Source organism: Panthera onca, chromosome B2, assembly GCF_046562875.1.
Source record: "Panthera onca isolate mPanOnc1 chromosome B2, mPanOnc1 haplotype 2, whole genome shotgun sequence".
Lineage (NCBI taxonomy): Eukaryota > Metazoa > Chordata > Mammalia > Carnivora > Felidae > Panthera > Panthera onca.
This window is the reverse complement of record NC_138343.1, coordinates 98,244,426-98,256,347: the sequence shown is the minus strand read 5'-3', so window position 1 is coordinate 98,256,347 and position 11,922 is coordinate 98,244,426. Positions and strand designations below refer to the sequence as shown.

Genomic DNA, 11,922 nt, shown 5'->3' with positions numbered 1-11,922 from the left:
AATAAAGGCTCACGGGCCGCGCGCCCGGCGCCAAAGCTCTTACCCCGCCGAACTCCCCTGCCCCGAGCAGCCGGCGCGCCGCCCCGCGTCCGCCGCTTTCCCCTTGCGTCTCCTTCACCTCCCCTTCCTCCGCCCCCGCCGTCCCACCCACCCCCTGGGACGCCCGCCGGGCAGGAAGCGGCCCCTCCCGGCTCGTGAGAGGCCCGGTAAGTTGTCCAGCTGAGCCAGCTGTTTGCCCCCTGCCCGCGGGGGGTGAGGGTGGGGGCTCGCTTCCGGGGAAATACGATCCTGGGCGCTCGGGAACTCGGCCTGGCGGGTCCCCGCCGTCTCCCCTCGCCCCCTGCCCTGTTCAGTTCCTCTCCAGACTTTATCGTCCAGAGCGTGGATGCCCCCCCCCCCCCACCCCAGTGCCAGTGGTCCAGCTCCCTCTCCATCCTTCCACACTGCTCCGCCCCTGGCACATCCTTTGTCCTGGCGTTTGCAGGCTGAGTCGCCCCTTCTGTACGCATTTGCTGAGATCTTCCTCCTTCCATTTCCCCTACCCCCAAGAGAGACCTTTGCCTTTTCCGGCTGCCCGCGTCCAGGTGACACGCAGCGGGTAACTTTAGTTTCTTTCTCCTGCCTCGGCCTGGTCCGTTGGGCTCAAGCTGGGACCGGTAGAGTGGCCGAGTGGGTTCGGGGGAGGGGATCATCTCTGAGGGCATGTCCTTATTGATGCCACCTAATTTCCCCGGGGGCAGCCCCGTCCTCTGTACCCTCTTCTTTCTCCCAGCCCCAGCGTGAGAAGGCCCCCTCGACATCCTTCAAGTTGTGTGGGGGCCCGAGCGAGGGAGAGGGGGACAAAGAGAGGCCTTGTCTGGGGAGATTCCTGGGAGAGCGCGCCCGGGGCGCACGGGGGAATGGGGCGGGGCCTCGATGCGAGTGGGAAGAAGCTGGGAAGAGGGAATCCGGCTGTCACCCTCACCCCCCACCGGCCGCGAGGCCCACTGGAGCAGCAGCCAGTCACAGGGGAAGTGTTTTGACCACAGTGAGTCAAATAGACCTAATCCTCCCTCACCCCAGTCAGTCGCAACATCCTCCGGCTGTTGAGGTAGTTTGGCGGGGAGGAAAGTGGAACCTACGCAGTTAGAGGCTGCCTCCCCCTCTTCAGGAGGCAATCACGAGTGCTGAGGAGGAAAACTTTGTTCCTGGCATAAGACACACCCCACACCCAGCGTGGCACTGAGGTCATGGAGGGGCGCCCGCACAGGGAGGCAAGGGGTGAGATGGGGCAGTCGGTGTGCTCTGTGGCTGGGATGGCAGGTATTAGGTTTGTCCCTGTCTGCAAGGAAGACTCTCCCTCTGGGCTGCCTGCCCTCTCCACGTCAGAGAAATTCTCCCACGCCCAGCTTCCAGGGCCTCATAAAGGCAGGATGAGAATTCCTGCTCCCAGCGCCCCAGAGATGGAGGGGAGATTGGAGCTCCCTGGAAAGGAAAGCTGAGCTGGAGATTCCCTGTCTTCCTGCCCGCCCGCTGTGCCTAAGACTGCTGATTTCTCATTTCCAAATTTGGCAAATTTCACTTGGAGTGAAATCCTTGGAGTAGAAGGATAGCAATTGTCTCTGGAGCAGATTGGGAGTGGGCTGGGAGAAAGGAGCAGAGCCAATCTGGGGTGGACCCAGAGCCCCCTGAGGACACCAGCCTGCTTTTTTCTCCTCCCCATCCTTCTCCTTTCGTCCTTCCTCCAGCCTCTTCCCCTTCTCTTCCCTCCTTCTCTCCAGCAGCCGCCTGCCTCTGTTCAGCTGCTCCGGTCCCTGGGAGCGTCAGGGGCCTCATGGCTTCACCCACCTCCACCAACCCAGCACATGCCAACTTCGAGAGCTTCCTGCAGGCCCAGCTGTGCCAGGATGTGCTGAGCAGCTTCCAGGGGCTCTGCGGGGCCCTAGGGATAGAGCCCGGTGGGGGGCTACCCCAATATCACAAGATCAAGGCCCAGCTCAACTACTGGAGTGCCAAATCGCTGTGGGCCAAGCTGGACAAGCGAGCGGGCCAGCCTGACTACCAGCAGGGCCGGGCCTGTGCCAGCACCAAGGTGGATATGCGCTGCCAGGGATGGGGCTTGGACAATTGGGGAAGGGGGGGTCAGAAGAGGGAGATGGGATGCCATGCCCATACTGCCTTGTGTGTTCACAGTGCCTGGTGGTGGGCGCGGGACCTTGTGGGCTGCGGGCTGCTGTGGAGCTGGCACTGCTGGGGGCCCGTGTGGTGCTGGTGGAAAAGCGCACCAAGTTCTCTCGCCACAACGTGCTCCACCTCTGGCCCTTCACCATCCATGACCTGAGAGCACTCGGCGCCAAGAAGTTCTATGGGCGCTTCTGCACAGGCACCCTGGACCACATCAGTGAGCACCACGTGGTGGCCTAGAGGGGTGGGTGAGCCTGGGTCTAGAGACAGTGGGGGGCTGCTGGGACAGACAGCCAAGAGGCCGAGTGGACAAGATTCACTTCAGCCAGGTGACCTGAAGGACTCAGGTTCCTCATCTGTGTAAAATGGGCAGTTGAACTGAGTGATCTCCAAGACCTTTTGCAGCTCTGACCACGAGAACACTAGTGCTGGGGGGTGGGGGAGGTGGGGTTGTGTGGCCCTGGGGTCTCTGGTCTTAATCTCCTCTCTCTTCCAGGCATCCGACAGCTTCAGCTGCTTTTGTTGAAAGTGGCATTACTCCTGGGGGTGGAAATTCATTGGGGTGTCACTTTCATTGGCCTCCAGCCCCCTCCCAAAAAGGGTAAGTACTTCTCTACTCCCAAGACTCCCATCTGCCAAGGGTATTTTGGTCTATGGAAGAAAAAAGGATGGGGTTGAGAGTCACTGGGTCACCCTTGCTATAGTGTGGCCGTGTACAAACCACACTGAACCTCATTTTGAACATCTGTACAATATGTCCTTCCTCAACTACTTTCCACGTTGTTGTAAAGGTGTAATTTGATAGCGTGTCATTGCTTGCTAAACCATAAACTGCAAAGCACCTTATGCATTTGTTTCGCTGGCTTGTCCTGGGAATGTAGGGGCCCTTTCAGACTTCCACACCTTTGTGCCTCTCATACCTCCTGCCCCAGGTTGTGGCTGGCGTGCCCAGCTCCAGCCCAGCCCCCCAGCCCAACTGGCCAACTATGAATTTGATGTCCTCATCTCTGCTGCTGGAGGTAAATTCGTGCCTGAAGGTGAGTGGTCCTTTCCCTCAAAGAAGTCAGCATCTTGGGCTCCTCCTGGGCCTTTCTAGGCTATCATACCGCTCATTTTGTTGCCAATACCCACCTACCTCCACTTGCGTGCACTTCTAGGCTTCACAGTGAGGGAAATGCGTGGCAAACTGGCCATTGGCATCACGGCCAACTTTGTGAACGGGCGAACGGTGGAAGAGACGCAGGTGCCTGAGATCAGCGGTGTGGCCAGGATCTACAACCAGAGCTTCTTCCAGAGCCTGCTCAAAGCCACAGGTTGGGACCTCCCCCTGTAAGATCTCCCCTCCCTCTGGCTGTCTGTGGGCTGGCTCCTTCCTCTCCCTGCCCACCCTGTTCTCAGTCCAGGTAACCCCACACTTTCCAACTTTGTGGTCTTGGCAGCAAAGAACCTGTGCCCCGGGTGATTCAGTAGGCATAGCCCCGCTTGGCCATCCAGCGTGATAAGTCAGAAATCTCTCACAAATGCATGGGCTTTTGCTTTGTGCTTCATTATATATGATTTTTTTTTTAATTTTTAAAAAAGTTTTATTTATTAGAGAGAGAGAGAACATGAGCAGGGCAGGGGCAGAGAGGGAGGGAAAGAATCTCAAGCAGGTTCTGTGCCGTCAGCGCAGAGCCCAACACAGGGCTTTGACTCACAAACCGTGAGATCATGACCTGAGCCAAAATCAAGAGTCGGATGCTTAACTGACTGAGCCACCCAGGCGCTCCTCTTTATGTATGATTTCACATAAAAATGATATAGATTAAAAATGAAAGCGGTGCTTCCAGAAGATGCTCTAGATTTACTTTGGCTTTGCAATGCCATGCCTCCCTGGGGTGTACACACCCGTTTGAGAAGCCTGGCTCTCATCTGCAAGCATGGTGCAGGTCTCCTAGCTGCCACCCGTCCAAGTTTCTCTCTTTACTCCCAAGTCCTCAGGCCTCCCAGGCCCAGGACAGATGGTTCATCCATTGTGCCACCAGAACTCACGGGCCCCTGTGCAGGGGACACCCACTGCAGTCTAAGCTGTGATCCCAGCTCTCAGAGGTCAAGCATGGCTGAGGTGTTTGGAGAGGTGACACAGGATAAGGAGACACACCTCCCTTTGTTTTGTCTTCCCCCTGACCCAACCCATAGGCATTGATCTGGAGAACATTGTGTACTACAAGGATGACACCCACTATTTTGTGATGACAGCCAAGAAGCAGTGCCTGCTGCGGCTGGGGGTGCTGCGTCAGGTGGGGCCCGGGCCCTGGCAGGGAGGGGCTGGGCAGTGGGCCCTGAGAGGTAGAGGCCAGCCCTGGACACAGTGTTCCCCCCTGGTGTGGAGGAGGGAGCCTGTCCTCTTCTGCCTGTGCCCTGACATTTTCTCCACAACGAGCTCTTCTCCCCTGGGATTTCCATGGCAACCTGAATCCTATTCCCATCCCCTGTACCAGTCATGGAACTACATGTGTAAGCTCCATGAGGGCAGGGGTTTTGTCTCTTTGTCCTTTTTGTTTGCTGATGATTCCTAGGGCCTTGAAGGGTGCCTGCTGTGTAGTCAGCACTCAGTGAATATTTGCTGAATGAACTAGTTGAAAACCTATGTGCTAGGTACTGTGTTGAGAATTTTATATGGATTTTCTCGCCTAAATTCTCATAAGTACCTTGAGAAGTTAGGTAGGTCATCTCTAAATGATGGGGAAACAGCCTGAGAAGTTCAGAACTCAGTCCAAAGCAAGTGCACGATGATAACAGTAATGGTACGAGGCCTTGAGGGCAGGGTGGGGCTTGGGAGCCCCCTAGCAGGGTGAGTGCTGAGGAAGGGGCTGGAGGATGGCAGGCAGGATAGTATGTTCGCATTCTGGTCCAGCTCAGTCTTCAGCTGCTATATAGTCTGAGGAAGCACTGTCTTAGGGCCTCCGTATGTGCACCTTCTCCGCCCAAGGGGATGGGCTGCCCAGTTGACCCTGCTGGTTCTGATGTGTCCTGTAGGACTGGCCAGATACCGACCGCCTGCTGGGCAGTGCCAATGTGGTGCCCGAGGCTCTGCAGCACTTTGTCCGGGCAGCTGCTGACTTCGCCACCAATGGCAAGCTTGGGAAGCTGGAGTTTGCCAAGGACGCCCACGGGCGGCCTGACATCTCTGCCTTTGACTTCACAAGCATGATGCGGGCAGAGAGTTCTGCTCGAGTGCAGGAGAAGCACGGTGCCCGCCTGTTGCTGGGGCTGGTGGGGGACTGCCTGGTGGAGGTGAGGAGGTCAGGGCTCCCTGATTGGGGGAGGAGGAGGGACTTCCAGAAACAGCCACTCCTTGTAAGGAGGCACAGGGGCTTCATGGTTGGGAGAGGAAGGTTGCCTCCTGGGAAGGAGGGGGGTAAAAAAAGGTTTGCTCTTTGTGGGGAGGAGTGAGGGCTGCTTGGTATGATGTGTGGTCCCCTCAGCTATGATTTTGGGGGCACTTGGGCTTGGGACTCCTAGCAGACTCTCACTGAACCATTTCCTTTCTTTCTGACCCTGCAGCCCTTCTGGCCCCTGGGCACTGGAGTGGCTCGGGGCTTTTTGGCAGCCTTTGATGCCGCCTGGATGGTGAAGCGGTGGGCAGAGGGTGCTGGGCCCCTAGAAGTGTTGGCAGAGCGGTGAGGCCTGAGTTGGGGGGTGGGAAGGGCGGGGGTAGAAATAGGACTAGGATCAGGAAGAGGGTGGGGGTGCTGGGTGAATAGGGTGGGGGGCACAGGCAAGAGGATAAAGAAAGGCCTGGTAGTTCTTGAGAGATGGGTGCTAATTCGTGCTCCCGCTTGTGCCCTTGCCTTTGCACTTACTCCCCCAGGGAGAGCTTGTACCAGCTCCTCTCACAGACGTCCCCAGACAACATGCACCGCAACGTGGCCCAGTATGGGCTGGACCCAGCCACCCGCTACCCCAACCTGAACCTCCGGGCCGTGACTCCCAATCAGGTCAGACCCCCTGGCACCTACCAGACTCCAGGCCTGCCCTGTCATTGCCCCTGTGGGTGAGCCCTACCCCAAGCAGGCCCCTCCCCACTGGGCTGAGGCAGACTGTCAGCCTGCCTTGAGACCTGAAAGGGGCTGCCTTAGGTACGAGACCTGTATGACGTGCTGGCCAAGGAGCCTGTGAGGAGGAAGAGTGACAAGATAGATGGAGGAAAGCCAGCCACAGGTGAGCAAGCTCTCCTCCGGGGGCAGTGTCCCAAATATTTACCACCCAGTGCGGTGCATGCACCAGCCATCAGCACAGTTTGCAGCCTGAGGCTGGGAACAGAGCGCTGGGACACAGCCGATGGTGGGGACGTCTGGGGGCCTCCTGCAGAGTGGAGAGGCAGCAGGGCACCAAGCAGCAATCGCTTGCCAGTCTGTGTGCACGATATCAGTATTTCAACAACTGCTACCGCCCCGACAGCCAGAGTGGCTGATGGCAGCCGTGCTGCCCTTCCAGCCTTGCAGACCCAGACCTGCCCTCCCTTTGAGTCTCTGGACCCTCCTTGTCCCCCAGTTTGTAGCTTCCTGCCCTCTGTGCCTAGCAGTGATTGCACCTGATTCATCCCTTCACTTTATTCCAAGAAGAGAAAATTGGGAGGAAAGCAGTGATGCTCAGTGAGCACTGAGTTGGTGCCCCTGCAGGGGTGGGTCCTGCCTCCACCTCCCATACTGACCCCCGTGCCCATCACCCGGGTTGCCTTTGAGCCAGGGCCCTTCAGCACAGCACAGCCTCCCCTCTCAGGGTCGACAGGCACCCAGGAGGAATTGCTACGCTGGTGCCAGGAGCAGACGGCTGGGTACCCAGGTGTCCACGTCACCGACTTGTCTTCCTCCTGGACTGACGGGCTGGCTCTGTGTGCCCTGGTGCACCGGCTGCGGCCCGGCCTGCTGTGAGTTGCAAATTGGGCTCAGGGGTCCCTGGCAGTCCATCCCTCTTTCATGCCTCTGTTCCTCCTCCCACCTCAGGCAGTGTGGACTGGTGGGGAGACCACTGTGTAGGAGTTACACAGTTGAGTCCCAGGACTGCCAGTTTCTGGTAGTCCTTCTGCTCACGTCACTTCCCTACCTGGGTTTTGTGAGAGTCCTGTGCATTCAGTAGGGGAGGTTTGTGAGTGGTGGAGCACCCCCCAACCCAGGCCAGAAAGCCATCACTGGGCGGGTGGGGAGCGGGAGGGGGTGTGTATAGCAGAGAATCATCCCCCCCATGCCCTATGCTCCCTTTACACCCCACCAGCCCCTGCCTGCTGCCCTCTCCCCTCCTCTCCCGCTTCAATGGGGTCAGGTTCTGGTCTCCCATTGGCTTTTCTCCCCGACATCCCACAGGGAGCCCTCAGAGCTGCAGGGGTTGGAGGCCCTGGAAGCAACTGCTTGGGCACTGAGGATGGCAGAACATGAGCTGGGCATCACGCCCGTGCTGTCTGCAAAGGCAGTGGTGACAGGGAGCGACCCGCTGGGCCTCATCGCCTACCTCAGCCACTTCCACAGTGCCTTCAAGAGCATGCCCCACAACCCAGGTAGCCTGGAGGGTAGGTGGGTGGGAAGGGGGTGGGGAAGGCACCCTCCAAGGGACAGCTAGGAGACATACCCTGGACTGGACTGTAAAGGTCTGTTCCGGAGGTCCAGTTTTGGTTTCCCATCTGTGCTGACAGGCTCTGTCACTCAAGGCTCTCTGGGGACTTCCAGTGCTGTGCTATTCCTTGGCAAACTGCACAGGACCCTGCAGCGGACCCGTGCCCAGGTGGGGAGTCTGGGCAGGGTTGCAGCTGGGCAGCGCGTTGCTAGTGGGAATCCTTGGGGTGATGGGAGGACGTTCAGAATCGGGGGAGGGCTGGGGGCTCAGAGCTCCCATGCTTAGAGTGTAGGACTTGTTGCAGGAAAATGGGGAGGATACTGGTGGCAAGAAGCCGCGCCTGGAGGTAAATGCATGTAGGGGCTAGACAGTCCCCTGCTGTATTCCCTGGGTCCTGTCCTATGTTCTGTCCCCCCATATCTTGCTCCCTACCCCATGCCCTGTAACCCACCCCCACCTCCCCCCCACATCTGGGTTCCCTTCCTGTCTTGCTTCTTTTCCAGCCCTTTCTATTCTGTGCATACAGCCACTCTCCAGCCCCTCTACCTCCCTGCCCGAACACTTACCTCCTTAGGTAGATGCTAAGACCCCAAGTACTGAGGAGCCACCTGTCCCAGAGGCTGGTGTACCCCTGACACCCCCACCCCAACACCAAGAGGTGAGAAAGGGGGCCCTGTCTGCAGGCAGAGGCCTGGGGAGGGCAAGGAGGGGTGTTTCAAGGATCGGGAAGATCTTTGCTGCTGGCCTCGACTCCAGCTGACCCTGTGGTCTGGGGTTCGGTGCAGGCTGGTGCTGGGGACTTGTGTGCACTTTGCGGGGAACACCTCTACATCCTGGAACGCCTCTGTGCTGACGGCCGTTTCTTTCATCGGAGCTGCTTCCGCTGCCATACCTGTGAGGCCACACTGTGGCCAGGGGGCTATGAGCAGCACCCAGGAGATGGTAAGTTGGCGTGGGAGATCTCCACAGACACTTTGGGCCTGTCCCTGCCTGAGGGCAAGGATCTTGAAACTGCAGGGGAAGTAGGGTACTGGGCATGAGGTGGCAACAGGCTCAAGATGGCACTTGAGTTCCCCTGGGTTTAAGGTCTCCTCTATCCCCTCCAAATCTCTAAATGTGGGGTTCTAAGGAACCAGGACACCAGCAGAAATTCACCTGCAAATCCAGAGTCCTGCCACCCCCGCCTTCCCTGATAAACTGAGTATCTGGGCATTGGGCTGCCTACATCTTATGTCTTCTCCCCTCCTCCACCCTTCCCAGGACATTTCTACTGCCTCCAGCACCTGCCCCAGACAGGCCACAAAGAGGATGGTAGTGACCAAGGCCCTGAGAGTCAGGTAAAAGCTGTGAAACTGTTGGGAGTGTGGGAAATAGTAAAGGGATCTAAGCCCCAGCTAACTTTGCTGGGGGTAACTGGATGTTCTCCAGGAAAAAAAGCTCCATGAAGGTAGGGTTTTTTATTTTACTTATTGATTTATCTCAAATGTTTAGAACACTGCCTGAACCGTTGCAGTAAATGGCATAAGTGAATGAATGCCAGAACCCACATTTATCTAAAGGGGCAGCCTCAACTCCACAATGGGCAGATCACTGACCAGACTACATGGTGGCTTTTCCAGGACCTTCCCACACCTGATGAAAACAGCATGCCATCAGGGCCCTCAGCTTCTGTCACCCCCCAGGAGGGGACCGGTCCTGTCCCAAGCACCAGCCGGCCTACCCGTCAGCGGATCCGCCTCTCCAGCCCGGAACGCCAGCAGCTGTCCTCCCTTAATCTCACCCCTGACCCGGAACTGGAGCCCCCACCCAAGCCTCCCCGCACTTGCCTTGCCGTGGCCCGCCAGGCCCTGGAAGGCAGCTTCGTAGGCTGGGGAATGCCAGTCCAGAGCCCTCAAGGTGACTGCTTTGCCCAGACACGCACACCCAGGGTGGGGATGCCATGGGTGGTACTGGGATTCCTGAAAGGGGAATGCTGGGGAATCGAAAGGGAGGTGTGGGGCCCAGGCCATGTCTACTCTGTTCAGTTCCTGTGGCTCTGGAGGAAGAGGAGGAACAGAGTCCCTCCTCCAGTGAGGAAGAAACAGAGGAAGAGGAAACTGTGACTTTGGACTCAGACACAGAGCAGGTGAGTAGGAGGAACCTGGCCACCTATTCCACTGAAGCCAGCACGCATCCACCAAATATGCCCCACGGCCCACCACAGGAAAAACCTATAGAATGCCCCCTCCTTTGAGCCAGTTTCTCAGAATGTCTTCTTACCCAGTGTGACTCCAGTCTCTAAGCCTCTTATCTTTTCTACCAGAACTTACCCTACTTACCTCCAGCTCAGGAAGCTTTGGTCCCTTCCAAACAAAGCTTCCCCAGCCCCTATCCAACACTGGGGCCAGGCCCTACCCCTGACCGGCCTGACCCTGCCATAGGCTCTGAAGATCTTGGCCAAGAACTCAGGCACCATGAGCAAGTACCCAACATGGCGTCGGACCCTGCTGCGCCGTGCTAGGGAGGAGGAGATGAAGCGGTTCTGCAAGGCCCAGGTGAGGGGTCTAGGGGTTTGCAGAATTTCTGATAGGGTCAGAGTTCTGACGTGGGATCAGACTTTCTCCGGTGCTCTTTCTTGAACAATCCAAAGACTCCTGGGCCTCCTGTCTTGCACCCCTCAGGCTGTCCAGAGGCGACTAAATGAAATTGAGACCGCTCTAAGGGAGCTGGAGGCTGAGGGCATGAAGCTGGAGCTAGCCTTGAGAAGCCAGAGCAGTGAGTAAAGATAGGAAGAACAAGCCGGGACACCCCTCTGCCTCCTAGCTGTGCGTTCAGCCCCAGCAGTCCCTCACACCACCAGGCCCTGCTTCCAGCAGACTCCACTCCTCATGCCCCTGACACCTGTGACCCTGGTTAGGGACTGCCTGACCACCACCCCTCACTCTTCCTTCCCATCAGCATCCCCAGAACAGCAAAAGACACTATGGCTAGAACAGCTGCTACAGCTCGTTGAGAAGAAAAACAGCCTAGTGGCGGAGGAAGCTGAGCTCATGATCACGTAAGGGGAAGGGGGTGGGGACAGTGGCACTAGCCAGACCCCAGCCAGCAACTTGGGCACCTGGGACAGCCGTGCCTCTTCAATCTCTGCCCTCCACAGGGTGCAGGAGCTGAAACTGGAGGACCAACAGTGGCAGCTGGACCAGGAGCTACGAGGCTACATGAACCGGGAAGGTAGGTGGGGTGTAGAGAGGTGGACATCATGAGGCTGGTGTTTGCAGCCTTGTGACCTCAGACACTGATCAAGCAATGTGGTCCTCTAGTCTGAGTGCCTCTGAAACATTTCAGGAGGAAGCCAGAGAATGGGGCTTCAAGCCCCTACTCTGCCTTCAGTTCAATCAGGGCTGCACAATTAGGCTTTTATGTAAGATTGCTTTTAAAAATGGTGCTGCTGCTGGGGTGCCTGGCTGCCTCAGGTGGAAGAACGTGCAACTCTTGATCTCGAGGTCATGAGTCTGAACCCCACGTTGAGTATGGAAATTACATATGTACATACATACATATGTATATGTGTACACACACATATATATAATTACATATTATATGTATACACATGTATCATATATATGTATATATACAAACCAATCAATCTAAACTAAAATAAAAATGGTGCTACTACTAAACAAGGCTAGAAACCACTGTTTGTTTTTTTTTTTTTTACAGTGCTCTTCCTCATTTTACAGATGAGGAAACTTACCCTACCTAGTTGTGGAAGTCACATAGGCCAGGATTAAGTTGTGCCTTTCCTGCCTCCCTGTCCGGTTCCCTGTTCTCTAAGCTTTGTCTTCTTCTTCAGAATTCCTGAAGACCCCTGCTGACCGGCAGGCTGAGGACCAGGTCCTGAGGAAGCTGCTGGATGTGGTGAACCAGCGAGATGCACTTATCCGCTTCCAGGAGGAATGCAGGCTCAGTGAGCTAGCCTCGGAGCCGGGGGCCCAGGGCTAGAAGGGGGGGGGGGGGGGGAGGGCTGCCTGCCCTCTTCCCTATGAGGAAGACCACCTCACCCGAGGACTATGCCACCCTGTTCATCTGGGCTGCCTGGGAGGGGCCTCATTGTTTACAATAAAAATGTTCCTGTCACACACAGGCCTGCCTGCAGGTGAGATGCAGGGAGGGCAGATGTATAGGAGC

The 11,922-nt window shown here is 57.0% G+C and overlaps 1 protein-coding gene across 6 annotated transcripts; it reads left to right on the top strand.

Annotated features, from left to right (window-relative positions):
* Positions 1-57: 57 nt before the first annotated feature.
* On the top strand, positions 58-11,873 carry MICAL1 (microtubule associated monooxygenase, calponin and LIM domain containing 1). 6 transcript variants are annotated; one of them, XM_060616354.3, is made up of 25 exons: positions 58-206; positions 1,728-2,071; positions 2,173-2,380; positions 2,660-2,764; positions 3,096-3,200; positions 3,321-3,476; positions 4,342-4,442; positions 5,182-5,439; positions 5,710-5,825; positions 6,017-6,143; positions 6,285-6,366; positions 6,895-7,075; positions 7,509-7,699; positions 7,835-7,923; positions 8,048-8,101; positions 8,330-8,413; positions 8,541-8,697; positions 9,016-9,092; positions 9,375-9,651; positions 9,780-9,880; positions 10,176-10,289; positions 10,416-10,509; positions 10,693-10,792; positions 10,892-10,965; positions 11,588-11,873. In XM_060616354.3, the coding sequence occupies exons 2-25, from the start codon at positions 1,814-1,816 to the stop codon at positions 11,734-11,736; spliced, it is 3,258 nt and encodes a 1,085-aa protein (XP_060472337.3). In that variant the 5' UTR covers positions 58-206; positions 1,728-1,813; the 3' UTR covers positions 11,737-11,873. The 6 variants fall into 6 exon arrangements, with proteins under 6 accessions (XP_060472337.3, XP_060472336.3, XP_060472335.3 ...); XM_060616353.3 differs by having other exon boundaries at positions 97-206; positions 1,761-2,071; XM_060616352.3 differs by lacking the exon at positions 58-206 and having other exon boundaries at positions 1,761-2,071; positions 6,928-7,075; positions 8,060-8,101.
* The last annotated feature ends 49 nt before the right edge of the window (positions 11,874-11,922 follow it).

Excerpts from the sequence above, each read along its gene's own strand:
- MICAL1 (XM_060616354.3), top strand. The coding sequence starts at position 1,814 with ATGGCTTCACCCACCTCCACCAACCCAGCACATGCCAACTTCGAGAGC. Across the intron at positions 7,700-7,834 it reads GAGCATGCCCCACAACCCAG|GCTCTGTCACTCAAGGCTCT; the intron begins GTAGCCTGGAGG and ends CTGTGCTGACAG. Across the intron at positions 8,698-9,015 it reads TGAGCAGCACCCAGGAGATG|GACATTTCTACTGCCTCCAG; the intron begins GTAAGTTGGCGT and ends CACCCTTCCCAG.